The 18,976-nt window shown below is 36.4% G+C and overlaps 1 protein-coding gene across 2 annotated transcripts in view; it reads right to left on the bottom strand.

Annotated features, from left to right (window-relative positions):
- Positions 1-18,976, bottom strand: part of MAN1A2 (mannosidase alpha class 1A member 2) — a 202,172-nt gene that overhangs the window by 30,247 nt on the left and 152,949 nt on the right. The window contains exons 9-12 of one of the 2 annotated variants that reach the window (XM_059375859.1): positions 13,104-13,219; positions 9,839-10,058; positions 4,234-4,406; positions 1,092-1,207 (exon numbers count right to left, since the gene is read on the bottom strand). In XM_059375859.1, coding sequence (XP_059231842.1) covers positions 1,092-1,207; positions 4,234-4,406; positions 9,839-10,058; positions 13,104-13,219 — 625 coding nt within the window. The remainder of the gene's footprint in view (positions 1-1,091; positions 1,208-4,233; positions 4,407-9,838; positions 10,059-13,103; positions 13,220-18,976) is intronic. The other variant, XM_059375861.1, reaches the window with a different exon arrangement.

The following is an 18,976-nucleotide window of genomic DNA, read 5'->3' as shown; positions in this document are numbered from 1 at the left end:
TCTAAAGGACTTTCTCCAGAGCAACTAGCCTGAACACTTATGTCAAAGTCATAGAAGACAGAAGCAAAATGGAACACTGCTCTAGGTTAAAGAAAACCAGAGAGACATGACAACCAAATGCGACAAATGATCCTTACTGGAGTTGAAAATACTTTTTTTTGAACAAATGAAATGACAGTTTATGAAGCATTCAGGAATAGGCAGACAGGAAATTTATGAAATTTAAGAGAGGTTATCAAAAGATATTTACTTTGTAGGTCCTTAGGGAAGCGGACACATTTCAAGCCTCCACCTTCTTCCAGGTCAATTTATAGAGCTCTGCCTGGAGTTCTGAATAAACTCAAGTAATAGCTGTCTCCCCCCCCTTCCTTTTATGTATATCTTTAGAGGAAACCTCATAGGGAGGATGCATAACTATGATCATATATCCTCTAGGACCTTTAAAACTCCATGATTATTCTGAACTGATTTCATTAGCCAGAGTAGAGAGTTCAGGTGTGGTCCCAGGACCAGCATCATGAGTATCAGCTGAGAATCCATCAGAAATGCAGATTCTTAGGTTTGGCCTTAAGACCTACTAAATCAGAAACTCTGTGGGTATGGCCCAAGTGATGCATGTTTTCAGGAGTCTTCCAGGGAATTCCAATGCACACCACAGAGCCAAGGACAAAATGAAGGTACTAAACTCTTACTTGACAAAACATCTACCTCATAGTTAATGTCACTCTTCTTGAGATGCAGCTAAAAATTTAAGACCCAATTACATAAAAAGATATTTGTAATGGGCGCCTGGGTGTCTCAGTGGGTTAAGCCGCTGCCTTCGGCTCAGGTCATGATCCCAGGGTCCTGGGATCGAGTCCCGCATCGGACTCTCTGCTCAGCAGGGAACCTGTTTCCTCCTCTCTCTCTCTCTGCCTGCCTCTCTGCCTACTTGTGATCTCTCTCTGTCAAATAAATAAATAAAATCTTAAAAAAAAAAAGATATTTGTAATAAAACCTAGTGTAACATACCACACAGTCATAATTCATCATGTAGTGATCATACAGCAAAACCAGCCCACAATAAAAACTTTTTAAAGGCATCTACTTACTTTAATGTCTCAGCAAGAAAGAAACTCTGCTGTACATCATCATGTGTGGGAGTAGAAGAATACACATCCTTCACCCCAGAAAAACCACCACTGACTCGGCAATACTTTTCAATAGCCTGTGAAAGCAATCAGACAAAACAATTAATTCCACAGAATATCAAGTTTTGAAGGACAAATTAAGGAACCGTAGTCAAAAGTTCACAAAGATCTATGTAAGAATTTGACAGGTTAAGAATAAGATTTATTATCAAATGGAAATATTCTTGCACTGGAAAAATTAACTGAGGTATCCTGTTTCCTGTGGAACTTTTCCCTCTCCAAAACTCTTTAATCTTTCAAAAACATCTTACATTTTCTTCACTTGGGAAAGTCAAGTTTGGACTACTCACTCTGAATTAGAGACCTGTCTAGCACAATAAACCCTCATTAATTTTGGCAAACCAGGGGAGGTTAGCTTGAATTAAATTTCAAAGACAATTTTTTTTTCACTTCTAAGAATAAACAATCCAAAACATGCTTTGAAAAAAGTTATTACCTAGGAGCTCTCCCTAGTAGTAGCAATGAGGTAATATTTACTGCAAGCGTACTGTATGACAGACATTATATTACAATCCTACAAGTTAGGCATTACAGGTGGTACCAACTGGCAGGATGTACCCACCCACATAGCTGTTACAATAATTACAATATTAAAAGCTAACCATTATGAAGTTTTTGCTACGTGCTGGAGGGTCTTGTAAGGGCTTCATATGTAATAACATTAAAATCTCTAACAACCCATGAAGTGTCTCAATAGGCTCTACTTCAGACAGGAAAACTAAGGCAAAGAATAGTAATTTGCTCCACATTATTAACTACTGTGCTCTACTGCCCAACTGTGAGCTAAAATTCTTAATTTAGATCTCTTCTTGCATCTCTGAACATGTCTAAATAAAATACATGGAATCAAATGGCACCCACTCAAACCTGTTTTTAATTCAAAGGAAGCAAATATCCTGCTTATGCAGGTCTATCACTATAAAAATAAGCCATTCACGAGAAGCTGAATCACATGTGGTTCTTTTCTTTCTCTGCCCTACATAACCCTGAGACACTGTCATATGAAGGTACAATTATTTAATCATTACCGCCATGGCTTCTTTTTCCTAATCTTGTTACCTTTCTTACTCTTCTGGTATTCCTCTTTTCTAATGAAAAGCTAATTAACACCGAAAGTTTTTATTTAATCAAGCTGTTCATTTTTATATAGTTCCATTTTTACTACAGCTGGGTTTTAAAAGTCGTCTTACCGAAGAGTTTGGTACTTTATCTAAATATTTTTTTTTTAAAAGACTTATTTAAGAGAAAGAGAGAAAAAAAGAGAGGGGAGAGAGTGCATGTGCACGTGCAGGGGGAGGAGCAGAGAGAGAAAGAGGAAGAAAGAGTTTTCAAGCAGACTCCCTACTGAACATGGAGACCAACACAGGGCTTGATCCCAGGACCCTGAAATCATGACCTGAGCTGAAATCAAGAGTCAGCTGTTCAACCAACTGAGCCAACCCTCTTATCTAAATATTTTAAACATATTTTGAATTCAGGAGTTTTTAAATGCCATGTTTTCTACAATGATCATGTGTCTTCACCACCAGAAAGCTATCAAGAGCAGTTTAAGGATACTGTGAAAGTGGCAGGGAGGCATGACTAAATCTTTAAGTCATTTAGGATAATTTCTTGAAGGCAAGTTTTCATGCAAATATACTCAAATTTGGAAGTCTGAAGATGTGAATGGAATAGCTAAAGCTACAGAAACAGAAGACATACAAGATACTATTCTTCTGTCTCAATCTGTCTTCCCTTTACCTTCTTCATATCCGTCATGGGTATGTCCAGAAGCAACTTCTATTTAAAATGTGAATTAAGATACAAATCTTCCTCTTTTATCTCCATCTCTGCCTTTCCTCATCATGGCATCTTCTGAAACTTGAATTTAAAGTGTAATTATTTCAGTTCACGTTCTTTATACTCTAGTTGTGAAACCTTTTTTTTTTACATAAATTGGTCTACATTCTGCCCTAAAACATATCTTGAACATTCTTACCAAAGATATTTACTAACATTATTTACCTCCCCTACAATGTCATAATTCTGTCTAGGCTGCAACATTAAGTTATACAACTGGTATATGAATATCCGTAATAATTACTGTTATTTGTCATAATTAGTGTATCTCGAAGAATAAAACACTCCCTCACTCCCAGGAATATGCTATACTTTCATGAGAAGACTAATATTTTTCTTTCTCTCTAGGTAGTGACAGCCATGGGGTTCTCTGAAAGGCTAGGATTTTAAGAAAAAACCACTTGACTTCTTTACTTACTAGCTAGTAAAAATGTCTCATAAATAGATAAGTAAATAAACAGTCTTTCAATCTAGAAAAATTTTAACAATTCACTGATTCTTCTTATGATGGTCCACTAAGAAATTACTTGGAACACAAGCTGAAGTGAATAGTGGGTAATCTATCCCAGCTGTGAGTCTGGGCAGTTTCAGGATTTTTTTTTTCCTAGAGGTTAAGCCTTAACTGGCAAGTAAAGAAACTGTGTAATCATACTTAAACCCATCATGTCTTTTAAATGATTTTTCATTATTCAAGAAGAAGAATGAGTGAACATCAGGAGGAAAATAGTTTTCATCAAGAACTAAACTGGATTCTAAGGTTTACTTCTACTGCTTAAGTAACTTAACTTAAGGGGCCCCCGGGAGACTCGGTTGAGCAAAATCATGACTTCAGCTCAGGTCATGATCTCAGGGTCCTGGGATCAAGCCCTACAAGAGGGATAGGCTCTGTGCTCAGTGGGGAGTCTACTTACTTACTACTCTACTTACTCTCAGAGGGAGCTCTGCCCCTCCCTCCCCTGCTGGTGCTCTCCCTCTCTCTCTCTCTCAAACAAATAAAATCTTGAAAGAAAGAAAGAAAGAAAAGGAAAGGAAAAAGAAAAGAAAGAAACTTGCAACTTAAATTGAGTAACAGAGTTTTTGCATCAGATAAATAAAGCCTCACTACAATTACTGAACATGAGGTAACATGGATGAGGACATGTAGCTCTGTGGGCAGGCTTGATTTAATGCTCTTGCACATAAAATGAAATATTGGCTTATTTACCAGTGCTGCTTCCCAGCCCCACTGCCTATATCTTGGATCGTGAGTGAATCGCCATAGGTACCAATAGGTTTCAATTACTTCTGGACGGAGGATGTAATACTTTTCAGCCTGCCGGACTGCCACAGCCTCTACTGCACCGTCAAACTTGAATGATTCAGGACCCAGCTTTAATGCTGTAACATGACAAAAGAAACAAATGAGCACAATAAACCATTTGTGTTTGTTCGCCAGAGCTTCTTTTTCCCCTGAAAGAATGGGGTATAATGTAAAGTTATGTTCATTTTGTTTTATTTTTATTGTGGCTGTTTTGCAAAATCAGTGACTTTAAAAGATCCACATTTGGTTTTCCTATACTAGCCTTATAAATATTCTTATTATCCTGACATGAAATATTTCTCATACATAATGCACATCAACATACCGCTAAATCCAACTATACTGACAAGAGTCTAGTAATCCTCTGGCAACAAATGCAAAGCTAGACATAAGCACATTATATATTCTGTTCTGTTCAAAAATAAAATGAGGCAGATAATTGTACTGTGCAGAATAATTTTTTTTAAGTCAGAACAATTTTAAAGTCCTTTTAAATAGAACACACATATGTAAGAAAACATTTTAGAGCTCAGATCTTGAATTAGATTAAGGTGTAGATGATACACTTTTTGAGCATCCTACAGTATATAAAAAGCAATGTATTTTCAAACTTAAAGCAGTTTTAAAGATAAACTCTTCTCTCCTATGGCCCCTGTATATATAGTAAGGAAGAGATTCAAACTGTCAATCACCAAGAATTTCATCAGTATTGCCCATTTATCAATTTGAATAAAACAGGGCCATTACACATAAATTTCAACACTACATTCTATTTTTTGAATGACATGATTTCCATTCAGGCTAGAATACAGCACTACATTAAAGTCTTTTCAATAACCTCTTTCTAATCACACCAAGCACCTTAAATCTGATCAATGTGAAGTCATCTTCCACTGGGATGTTGGGCTCACACATAATTACATTCTCAGCTGCCATTTTTCTTTCCTTTTAGGGGTAGTTTCAAGGTCTCTCATCTCTTTCAAAAAATGCTAGACATTTTTATGTTTTCTCAGAAAAGAAAAGGTAAAACAAGAACTATAATGCTGGGAGACCACAAACAGAACCATGCCACAGTTGCTGGCACGACATGGGTTGCTGTAGCAAATTTCAGCACTACAAGGGAGACACTATAAGCTCTAAGTAATCCCATACAAATGTGAAAACCAAGTCTTTCTCACCAACCATCACCTCCAAGAAAATACACAAAACCAAAAGCCTTGTACCAATGGTTGATTGTTCTACTGAAAGCAAAATATGTGATCCAGAAGAATTAACCGCTAAGTCTAAGAGAACTAAAGCAGAACTCAAGCAAGAGATTTTCAACCTGAGGGTCATGAACTCTGTGACAGGCTCCAGAAGAAGACAGTGTTCTGCCAAGAAGCCTGTGAAACCATATGCATAACTCTGTGTGCACATAAAGCTTTTACCAGCTAGCTCTTCAATGGGATTTGAGGTTAGGATTAACCAACAACTCATCAATATTTTTTATTAAAGAACTTCTATCCTGTTTATTAACAAGGTCAGGATATGGTCAAATATGATTTGGCATTTAATAAATGTTTTTAAAATGACAATAAAAGTTGGGGCGCCTGGGTGGCTCAGTGGGTTAAAGCCTCTGCCTTTGGATCGGGTCATGATCCCGGGGTTCTGGGATCGAGCCCCGCATCGGGCTCTCTGCTCAGCAGGCAGCCTGTTTCCCTCTCTCTCTCTCTGCCTGCTTGTGATCTCCGTCAAATGAATAAATGGAAAAAAAAAATGACAATAAAAGTTAAACACCATAAGCAATGAGATGATGGCAATCCAATAGAGTAGAGTAAGTCATTTTATCTGAATTTCTTGTGTTTTTCCTTTCTCAAAGAATGAATGCTAAGAGGTGATCATATGAAGTTTTCAAATGTTAATCTTAAGGCTAATGTTAAATGAGACAGTAACTTCTGTAATGATAATACTGCCTGAACTGGAAGTAGAAATTGGCTGCATGATACTAATATTTTAAACTTCTCACTAAAAATTCTCTCTCTCTGATTGGCCATTCACAACTTCACAAAAAAGACATACCAGGAAGAGAACATATCTGCTTTGTGAGAAGTTGGTAAATAAGAATGCAAAAGCCTAAATTATGTACCAATTATATCCATTAGGCTGGTCAAATCACTAGTTTTGTGTTTCTGAGGGCATTATTTCTTAGGTGTTCCTTTGTTTAAGAATGATAAAAAATAATTTCCTAATAATCTTGCACTTAATTTCTATTTTCTAGCTTAAATTTCCCATTTATACTTGTACTTCACTTCCAGAAGGAAACTAACTAATCCAGCAAGTAAAAATGAGTTGAAACCATAAATAATTTAGTACCTGGGTAAAAAGAACTCTAAGAGGATGCAAAAATCATATAATGTAAGCAAACTGAAGAGACATGCACAAATAAAAAAAAATCAGAATAAAATATCAAATGTGACAAAGGTCAATAGTAAGACAGTGAAAAATACATTTAAAGGTGGCATAGATAAGTTTGTAAGGCACAGGGCTCTTCCAGATAGAGTCTGTAGAGATGGGAAAAATAAGCATCTTAGGTCAGGAAAAGTAATCCAACAAAAGATAAAAAAGCATGAGGAATATACTGGGATAGGTGGTTGGACTTCAGTTTCAGAAGGCTAACAGTAAAGGAAGAACTTAAACTATTTCCCTATTAACTTCCTTTAAGGAAGAAAAGAGTTATGTCCAAAACTCCATGTCCAATGGCTCTCTTGTCCACTGAATATGTTATATGTATGTAAACATTAAAATTTCTCCCAAAATGTAATATATTGCACTTGGTCCAGGGAAGACCTTAGCCAACTTCAGTAAGAAGTAAATTAAATTAATTAAGTCATTATTTTATTCATGTTCAGGAGTTTTGGGGTTTTTTGTTTGTTTTGTTTTAAATCTAGAAACGGGGGTGGGGGACAGTACTCTTAGACTCTAAAGTCTAAGACCTCATTTGGCACCAATTCTGCCTTATATCTCAGAATAAACTGAAATAATCTATCAATCTAGCTTCCCATATAGATACAATAGGTCTGAAACTACACTAAGTTACTACTTGGTTTCATGAACAGATTCAGCAATGTTTCCTACAAACCTTGTTAAATTATTTAGCAGAAGACCATGCTCATCAAGAAGATGAAATATGAGGACTACCAAATTTTGCATTAGTATTAATTCTAATTCCAATAACAAATGAAAGTGAAATTCCAAAGTCTTTATGGTATGAATTCAGCTAGAATCACTACTAAAAAGTGAGTGGATATTTTTAAATAAGCCGGCCAAAAAATTCTAGCACAGCTATACCAAAACACAGGAGATGTAATTACCAAGTGGGAAGGAAGCAACACTAGGACTATACCGTTTAATTAAAGGATTTAAGTCGAGATTAAAGATACGCAAAAACAGTGAAAGACTTGAAAATACAGGACACAAATCAAACAGTTATCTTTTGGGGCATACCATGGCAAAGAAGGTCACAAGGTCACTGACTTGCCATGTAATAGTGACCATGAGAACCAACATACTGAGGAAGACAGGGTAGGTATTGTTGTTCCAGTTTTTTGCAGATGGAGCACCTGAGTCTTAGGCAGGTTAAACGAGTTGTCTAAAGCTCAGAGATAATAAATAGTGGAACATGGGGCTTTTCAATCGTAGGCACATTTCCTTTCTACAGTATCACAGTACTTCCTATCAGCATCAGCAATGTCTATGAAATGTGACAGTCAGGGAATCCTCTCCTAACTCTGGTATTCTATAATTCCTCAAAGGTAGGAGATAGGTCTTATTCACACTTTCATCTGCAAGCACCCAGTGTAAGGCTTGGCACATCAGAGGTGTTCACTTTTAATGGAGTGAATAATTAATAGTATTAATTATTAACAATAGTATATCATATTTTTAATATGTCTGCTCTGTAAAACCCTACAATTTTTTTTATCTTTTATTTCATTTGTGGTCAAAACCTGCATAACAAGTCTCTATCATAATAAGCATACCAAATATCCATTGTGATCCTCAGGGTTTTACTGATTTTAGCTGTATTTTAAATATACACTTGATACTCCATATGGTCAACATGTTAATATAACTTAGCTTCTACTTATAATTAGATCACCAACTTTTTAAGTACTACATAAAAACACTAATCCACTCCAAAATAACATCCACTTCAAAGTCCTTTTGACTTAGTTGTTTTTGTCAAGAAATGGAATCCCTGAGTTACTGAGGGAACTAAAAGGTCAATTTCACCATAAGTTCAACTCCTTATTATATAAATCCTAAAATGGAAATTCAGTTATTTCATAAAAGCAACTCAACTTCTGAAATCGCAAACAGAAATTACTAGTTTTTAGTCTTTTTGTGAACTCATTTTCCATTATTTCATATAGAAACGCTTTTTTAAAACTAGAAAAAAAAATCTTGGAAGGTCTACTTTAGTATTTCTCAATCCTTTTTGAAGTCTGTTAAAAAACCTGATTGCCGAGGCGCCTGGGTGGCTCAGTGTGGTTAAAGCCTCTGCCTTCGGCTCGGTCGTGATCTCAGGGTCCTGGGACCTCAGTCCAAGGCTCTCTGCTCAGTGGAGAGCCTGCTTCCCCCTCTCTCTCTGCCTGTCTCTCTGCCTACTTGTGATCTCTGTCTGTTAAATAAATAAAATCTTTTAAAAAAAAAAAAACCTGATTGCCTTCTCTCTCCATGAAATTTTGATTAACAACTCATCAATATATTTTGTTAGAGAACTTCTATCCTGTTCATCAACAAGGCCAGCATTTGATCAAATATGTTTATCTATCCATGACTGTATATATATCTAGTCTTTATATATTTCAAAATAAAATAAATAAAAATATTTTTCCCCACCCCTAAGAACAATCCTTTTCACCACTGAGAACCATCTCATTTTCCAAGTAAGGACCCTGCAACCCAGTAATATTACATAACATAACATATTTGCCTAAAGCAACAGAGGATCCTTTTTGTCTAAGGCACAATTAATCCCCAAATTATCGGTGAATTGACTAAGAGACTACTAAAAGACCCAGATACCAATTATACATTCAATATAACTACTATTATTTTTTGGTCATTCTTATTTTCACAAGAGGATATGCAAGACAAGTAACCCCAATCAGCCAATTCTGTGTTCTTTTAAGTAACTAGTTTTACAGAAGCTGAAATGAATGGCTAAAATGGATTCTTACTATATTAAAGTAAATAATGTCATTCCACACATCCTCAAATGCCCCACCTGACATGCTTAAAACAATTTCTTAAAAATCTTTATTAATAAAATCAGTAGAATTCAGAATAATTTTTAAAAATGAACACATCTCCAGAATTAAAATTAAAATTCTTAAAAAAATGATTTACTGTATTAGAATAACTATTTTAAAGCGACAAATGCCTATATATTTTCCTTCTAATTCCTGGATATATTTTTAACTTAGAGGTTGTTAGTCTAAGTGGTTAGTGTTATTAACACTCTTACCAGTTCTGTCATATGACTCATGACATGTACGTGCAATTTCTGCCCCTAGCTCTAAATAATGACCAGCTTTATCCGTTCTGGAACCATCTGCTCCCAGTGCAAACATTCCCCCAGCAAAACAGGCCAAATGCCCCATCTTCTTTTCCAAGTGCCCATTTTTCCATTCTCCAATAAAGGTGAGACCTCCTCGGGACTTCTTAATAAGATGTTTCTCTATAGCCTGTAAGAAAGAGTAGAAATTCAAAATTTTAGAAGCAAAGTGTTAGTATTCAAACTTATTACATTCTTCAAGTTATCATAAAACCTTAATAGGTAATAGGATATTCTACAAATCAGTAACTTTCCCTACCTGGAAGAGTTAATTTATAAAAAGTAAGTTTTGGAGAGCAAACAAGTCACACAAAATCTTGAATACCGCATCACTACCAGGATAAAGACAAGGTGGGAGACAGAAGACTGACCTAAAGACACAACATGACCTGCATTACAGGTGTTCTTCTTCTAGCGCTAAATGGAATTCATAAGAATCAGTCAGTTGAGATCATGATGACAAGTTATAACCCAAAAGGTTCTATCAATCTATTTTCTATTTCATACAGTAAAGCTGAAGAGGAGGATACCTAGGTTAATCAGAAAAATATGATTTTGGTATTTAGTAAAAATGGTCTCTCCTTTTCCTCGTAACCACAGCTCTTGTCAAAGCGCTTTTAAAAGGCACTATTAGGTGAGGCAGCTTGTATGCTATAAAGCTTTCAAAACCAGTTAGAAGTTTAAATGTCACCCCTCAGCCCCTTACTTTGCAAACCCAGGTATCTGTTTTGGGTGCTGTGTCATGGCGATGAGAGGCCATGTGAAAACAGAGTCCATCTTCCTGGAATGCCAACTTTACTCAAAAGATGTGGGGATGGTAAGAGAAATATTTTACATTCAACTTGAATGTAACACAACATAGTCTCCAACAAGTACATTTAGCTTTATAAAAATTAGATTTTTTAGGAGCTCTGTTCCTTTGGACTATGTTCTCAGACTTTGCTAGGAGGGGCTATAAATTAGTTCTCTGCCTTTAGAGATAATTCTATGGAAAAGCCTAAGAAACACCATTAATCCAGTTCTCTTTGGTGAAAAGGATTATATACAATTAGAGACTACACTTTTTGGACAATAAAAAAGAATAAGACTTAACCCATATTTTTGTGTGTTGTTCTCTGACAAGTTTGGTAACAATCAGCTCTGGAAAAATTTATTGTGTATTCCTTACAATGATAATGTCTGCTTTACAGAATTGTAAGGACTATGCCTCATTCATCATCTTATACTCCATAAGTGTAGTATGCAGTCAATAAATGTTCAGCTAAGAAGTCATTTTATAAATAAGTGGTAAATACTTGTATTTGGGCTGTCAGGGGAATTGGGAATTGGGTCGTAAGGAAAAGAAGAGACTACCACTGATTTCTAAGTTTTGATTATTGTTTTAACTCCACAAATGAAAAGATTAGTTTTCCGAATACAAGGACAGTATTTTTCATCTTTGTGGGCCTCATGGCATCTGCTGTGTTTTCCACAGGAAAGGCACTCAATAGATGCCTACCCAAGAAACATTTACTGAATGCCTACAATGGACTAAACACCATATACCAAATTATCAGTCTAGCATCTGTGCATTCTGTAAATTAGAGGGACTTAGTTCCCCCAAAAGTAAGGCTATAAAAAGAATAAGATTCTTGCTTTAATTTAAAAACACAATAGCTAGAACTCTGAATATTGATCATCAACCACAGTCAGAACGGTGTTGTTATATACAAAATTATACAAAGTCAACAAAGTCTAAATGTGTTTCTTTGAAAATCCAAACAACTCTGATGAAGAAAAACGTAGAGAAAACATAATTTAAGAATATCAAGAACAGGAGAGGAGGGTGGGAGGATGGGCAAAATGGGTGAAGGGTAGTTGGATACAGGCTCCCAGTCATAGGGATACAGGGAATCGAGTCAGTGGTACTGTGATAGTGTTATACGGTGACAGGTGGTGGCTACGCCTGCAGTGAGTACAGCAGTAAGGACCTGTTGAATCACTACACTGCACACCTGAAACCAATGCAACATTATGTGTCAACTATACTTCAGTGAAAATAATAAAATTTAAAGAATATATATATATATATATATATATATGTATGTATAGAAAGAGAGAGAGAGAGAGACTGTTAAAACCTGATTTTTAAAAAATATTTTATTTATTTATTTGGGGAGGGGGACAAAACCAAGAGTCAGATGCTTAGCTGACTGAGTCACCCAGGCGCTCCAATACAACTTTAAAAACCGATTAAAATCACTCAAGGGCTATGGGTTTGTGCTGGATCGGAAAGCAAATAACTTAATAAGTGGGTGACACACTTCTCTATTTCACAGTTTTTGCTTGGAAATATCACATATAAGTGCTTCCAAGACTGAAACCTTTCCCCATTTTAAACTGTCACAGCTTGTAAGAGGTGACAGACATTTATATCTATTTTATATAAATATGAAATAATACAGTAAAGTGGCTCAAAGCACAGGCCCTGGAGCCAGACTGTTCAGTTCTAGGCTCCATCACTTGCTAGCTTTTGTGAACTTGAGCAAGTTACTCAACCTCTTTGTGCCATGAGGTTCTCAAGCATAAAATGGTAGTAAAGATGAAATGATTTCATTTCATGTAAAAGGGGTTACAACAGCTCCTGGTGTGTGGAAAATACTAGGTAAGTGTTTTGCCCTTATTATTGATCCATATTATTGAGTAGGTTCAATGTCAGCTAAAAGAAGAAATGTTTATGAAAATATATGTAAAGTCACAAGTTTTTCCAGTCTGTGTAGACAATAACTAAAAGTAATCATAATAAATGTTCTTACATAAACCATTACTTATTTATTCTTCAACAATTTCTTTAAAATGCCACAATAAAGGGGGATGCCTGGGTGGCTCAGTTGGTTAAGCAGCTGCCTTCGGCTCAGGTCATGATCCCAGCATCCTGAGATCGAGTCCCACATCAGGCTCCTTGCTCAGCAGGGAGCCTGCTTCTCCCTCTGCCTCTGCCTGACACTGTCTGCCTGTGCTCATTCTCTCTGACAAATAAATAAATAAATAAGCCAGAATAAAGGAAAATACAAGACTTTTAGATTAAAATACTAAAACTCTACAGTGAGGGCAAAGAATCAAATGCACATAGGTGGTCACTGGTCACTACGAAACACACTGTATATTCAAAGAATGTTAAACAGGTAAGAATTACCTCAATAGCATCATCATACATTTTTCTTGCCTCGTGGTCTGTTTTATCTGACATCAACCATGCTTTTAGTAGGTATTCATAAAAACTGTCTCCCAGCCCACCAACTGATGTGTGATCTGTAATAAAAGAAAAAGGAAAGGATGAAGGTGGAGAAGAGAGAAGACAGAAAACAATGAAATAATCTTTTTCAAGTATAATGACTATTACTGATCAGTAATTTAAAAATTATATTGACAGCCTTGTTTGCAGCATACTTCAAATTCAGTCCAGTAAAAATATGCCCTTATCACTTCCCTCTGCATGTATATCCAACTTTCCAGAAATCCCTTTCTGGGGACGGGGTATTTCAAATACGTAGGAGTCTTTCTTCAGCCATAGAGTTTGTATACCATCACACAATCATACTTTTCCAAAAGTGAAAACAATTATCTTTCATATATTAATGACTTTAACTAAACATGAGATACGCTTGAATCTGATGTTAACTAAAAAGAGCCCATTTTTCTCTAGGATGGTTAGTGATGATTTCTGTGCCATAGACAGTAAAGTAAAATAAATCTAAAAGGAGAAAAAGCAAAGAATTTCTTTGTAGTACAACTTTGCATACTATAATAAGCTATTGAATGGATACACTTGATTGCTATTTATATAACTCTTACTTCATATGTCTGCCCTATGTGTATTCTTATTCTACCCCATTTATACTTTTAATCCTATCCAAGGCAACAGCACAATCCCCAAGGCAACACTATTCTTCTATCCCTTTCCATGAGCCCCATTCTACATTCTTAAACTTTGCTTAAAAACTCACATCCTCCCTGCCCAAAAAAGAAAAACAGCACATTTTTATGACTTGTCAATCATTCACAGAGTACCAGCACTGGTTTCCGACTTTAGTGAGGAAACGATGGACCACTGGGTGGTTTATGAAACAGCTGGCTATCCGTTTGGGGGAACATGCATAAGCTCACAAAAATAAATTTGTGGTGGATCAGTGATTTAAAAGTAAAACACAAAACTGTAAGTATTCCAGAAAAAAATAAAAGAAGATGTCTGCCCTTCCTAAGCAGATAATGTTCTTAGGCAAAACCCAAAAGAAAAGATTTATAGCATCATCTGGTACAAGCTACCATAAATGAATTTATAAGACAAGAAATCGAATAGGGTATTTGCAGTATATATGACAGAAATAAAGATTAATACCCTATACAAAGAACTCTGATAACTAAATAAGGAAAACTGCTTCAGAGCACACACAAATTATTTAAAAAAAGAAACACAAATTGATAATTAAAATAAGAAAGAAAGATCAACTCCATTAGTGACCAGAGGAAAGCAAATTAAAACAATAGGTTCCATTTTTGTTTATTTAATTGGCAAACATTTTTTAAAACTCACATCATCCAATGTAGATAAAGTTACGGTTCACAGGTGCTGGGAACAGAGGGCAATTTTTGTAGTTGCTATCAAAATGTAACTACATTTTCTACTTCTGGAATTATCCTCTAACAAACACTTGCACAAATACACAAGTATAGATGTTAAAAAAACAAACAAACAAAAAAAAGGTCATCAGAGCCCTGTATCCATTAATAAAAACGTCAGATAACCTCAAAGGTCTAGGGATGTAGCTACATAAATTACAGTATAAACAGACTGTAAGAGAACACGTAATCATTAAAGAGGATCAGGTGAATCTTTCATCTGCTATTGGGAATACATCTATTATATGCTGTTAAATAGAGGGAGGGCAAGTTTCAGAAAACCACAGTTTGATACTACTAAAAATTTGTATGTTTAAAGAATATTATTGTAACATAGAAAAGGTCCGAAAAGACAGCCGTGCACAGTGATTACCTCTAAGAAAGTAGCCCTTCAATTTTTACTGTATATATTTATGCATTATTGGAATACATGTAACTCATGTGGTTAAATCATCTTCTGTTATAGAAATAAACAGGGGAAAGTGCCACCATTCACTTTAAACATGATCTCTAATACTTTAGTAATTCGCTTGTATCCTCAATGGCCTGCATCTCAAATGCTCTTATTTCTCACATTTTTTTCTTTAGACCTAAGTGTACACTTGAATGAATTCTTACATCTATACACTCACAAATCCACCAAAATAAAAATATAGAGCATTTCCAAAATTCCAAAATCTCCCTCATGTGGCCCTCCCAATCAATACTCCAACTTCCAAAGATAACCATTTTTTCTGACCTCTATCACTAAATGACCTGTCAAGTTCACATAAAATAGCCACTCATATGAAGTGGCTTTCAAGAATGATTTGGGAGCTCAATGATCTCCTTTGTTTTCCATCTAGAAAAAGCCCCCTGCCTTATGTAGGCTTCTGAGTCTCTAACATTTAAAGTGCTTGGGTATTAGGGAAGACACTCAGAGGAAAAGAACACAGTTTTCTCTCAGACTGTAGAGGAAGATCACAATTAGATTTCTAAGAGCTTTTAATACTTGTCATACTTACATTTAAGAATTTTATAATGATGGTAATATATGACAATGGGTTTAAAGGCTAAGTTACACTCAGATGCTAAATTAGTTCCAACAGACTTAAATATTTTAAAGTTACTGGAAATCATAAAAGATAACACATATTTGTAAAATATTAAAACAATATGGAATTGAGTAGACAGGGAACGTCCCTTATATTTAGGGACAGAGAATATACATAAAGCAGAAATGTTGAGGGGTGCCTTTGGGTCCATTATTTGCTAAAGAACCAGAAGACAGTAATTTTTTATTTGGCGAGGAACTATGTTAAAACAGCTGCATAAAACAACTATGACAAAATGTCACCATCAAAACCGTTACTTCAGTGTTGTGGTCATGTCATGATGTCTTGACTCACTTGGTAAATGATGTCATTTTATCTTACCAGCTGCCCAGTCTTGTCTTGGGCTTCTCATCAACTGCTTAAAAACGTGCTTGTTTCAGTTGTCCTCCTATTTGCCTGTCTGTGGTCTCCCCTGTTTTTCCTTCATCATTTTTCTTTCCAGCCCCTCAGGTGTGTCACTTCCAAGTACACAGAGTCCCTCCTATGTTTATTTCATTGCCCTTGAGGCCTTCCTCCCCAAGCTGGTTATTCTCTCAGGGGTACTGTACCTGCTTTCCCAAGTTGTACCATGGTTTCCTCAACATGTCATCTTGTTTACATTTGTTTTACTGTCATATTCTTATATAATTTCCCAGAAAGGACTATGTGGATTATAACTATACCTTTATTATGCTCCCCTTCCTAATTTTATATTGTAAAGGTATCACATTCAAGGTTGGAAATCCTCTTCCCACAGAGGTTCTCAAAAGTACTGCCCCAATGTCCCGTAACATCGTGTCATGGGCGAGAGACATTAGCAATACTATTTTAAAGGCTCAACGTGTCCTCTTTTCTCCAATCCCCTTCCTCAAACTCAACTGGCCTTTCTAAGCTCTACATCTGCATTTTGATACTGTTCAAATGTTTTCTTACATTCATTGTGCTGGGCACTATTCCAATAATAGATCTGCATCTTTCAACTCTGAGAAAATTCTCTTCCATTATTTATTTTCCTCACTTCACCTGCTTGTTTCTCTCTTCTGAAACTCTTACTAGTTGGAAACTGGACCTCTTGGATTGATTTTCTATTATTCTTTACTCTCAGATTTTATCTTTTTTTTTTTTTAAGATTTTATTTATTTATCAGAGAGAGAGAAGGGGAGAGAGCGAGCACAGGCAGACAGAATGGCAGGCAGAGGCAGAGGGAGAAGCAGGCTCCCTGCTGAGCAAGGAGCCCGATGTGGGACTCGATCCCAGAACGCCGGGATCATGACCTGAGCCGAAGGCAGCTGCTTAACCAACTGAGCCACCCAGGCGTCCCTACTCTCAGATTTTAGTCTCTCTTAGTCTTCTTCCTCTATATTCTGGAATTATTTATTTATTTTTAAGGATTTTATTTATTTTTTGACAGAGAGAGAGATCACAAGTACACAGAGAGACAGGCGGGGTGGGAGGGAGCAGGCTTTTCACTGAGCAGAGAGCCCAATGCGGGGCTCGATCCCAGCACCCTGAGACCACGACCTGAGCCGAAGGCAGAGGCTTAATGCACTGAGCCACCCAGGCACCCCTGTGATTTTTTTTTAATGTTTTTATTTTAGTCCTTTCACTGTGGTTTTACTGTAAGCAATGCCACTTTTCACCTGTGAGCTCTTCTCTGTTCTCTGTTTCTTTTTTCATAGTACTGTATTCCTATTTTATGAATACATCATCATCTTAGAGTTCTCTAAAAAACTAGGTATGCTTGGGCGCCTGGGTGGCTCAGTGGGTTAAGCCTCTGCCTTCGGCTCAGGTCATGATCTCAGGGTCCTGGGATCGAGTCCCGCATCAGGCTCTCTGCTCGGCAGGGAGCCTGATTCCTCCTCTGACTGCTTCTCTGCCTACTTGTTATCTCTGTCTGTCAAATTAAATAAAATCTTTAAAAAAAAAAAAAAACTAGGTATGCTTGTTTATGGAATTGCTTCAGTCTCTTCCAGGATCCCCTTTTGACTTTAAATATTTTTCACTGTGAAATTTAACATACACGTGGAAAAGCATATAAAATTCATTATACAGAATATTTGTATAATCTCTACTCAGAAGAATGCTAGTGCCCAAAAACCTTTCATGTACCCTTTCTCAATTATTATTCCCAGATCCCCAAAAATAACCATTATCTTAATTTTCGGTTAAAAAAAATGTAATCACTTTTTTATATGGTTATCATCTGATACCCTCTCCCAACCACTACTGTTTAACTTTGTCTACTGGTGTATTTAATAAATGTTATATATTCTCTTGTGGCTATCTTCTGTATCTCAATGCTCTGTGAGAGTCAACCATGTTGTTGTATATATGTGCTGCTATTTGATATCCCACTGCATCAACCAACCACTGTTTATTTATCTGTGTTAAGACTAAAATTCTGGGTAGTTAGTGGGGGTTTCCTCTACAGAACAGGGGATACTCTTCCACTGAACAGACTAGGTCTAGTGAACATCACTAGGTCTCTCTCCTGAGTGGGAATTCTGACTGGATGCCTTCTGTGGAGGCAAAGTTGAGGAAAGGTAGGCCAACTGCCAGGTTTCGCCTTAGAGTCAGGAACAGGGTATTTGTTGTGAAACTGGATCTGCTTGAATTTTAGAATAAAGGGAGGCTTTATTCTGGGGTACTAATATTCACATGGAAAATTTTAACTTCCTCTTCAATGAAATCACTCAACTTTTTAAAAAGAAGTGCTACAGAGTTTTGTCTATCTGAAAATTCCAGGATGAGTTGGTGCATAAGAATTTCAAGTGGAGGGGCACCTGGGTGGCTCAGCTGGTTAAGCCACTGCCTTTGGCTCAGGTCATGGTCCCAGAGTCCTGGGATCAAGTCCCACATGGGGCTTCCTCTTCTCTGCAGGGAGCCTGCTTCTCCTTCTCTCTCAGCCTTTCCCCCTCCTTGTGCTCTCTCTCTCTGTGTCAAATAAATAAATAAAAATCTTTAAAAAAAAAAAAAAAAGAATTTCAAGTGGAGCACTTGTTTCCTATAATGACTTTCAATAAATACCTACCATTAACTCTACTCCTCACTTATTTATTCAATTATGTTTACCTATTGTTTATGAACTCTGAATCATTCTGGAATTTCATCAGTCACCCTTTTATAGTGCTCTTTTACTATATTCTAGGTTGCGCCTTTCTCAGGTCTACTCACACACTCCCAGCTACAGTGCATTACACTAATTTGTTTAAGCAAATTTGTTTAAATAATCTTGCCCATTATGATCTCCCACTTACCTCCAAATCTCCTTACTCTATTGAGTTAACTGCTTTCTACATTTTTCTGTACTTCCATT

Source organism: Mustela nigripes, chromosome 14 (genome assembly GCF_022355385.1).
Source record: "Mustela nigripes isolate SB6536 chromosome 14, MUSNIG.SB6536, whole genome shotgun sequence".
Classification (NCBI taxonomy): Eukaryota; Metazoa; Chordata; class Mammalia; order Carnivora; family Mustelidae; genus Mustela; species Mustela nigripes.
This window is presented reverse-complemented; position numbering and strand designations above follow the sequence as displayed.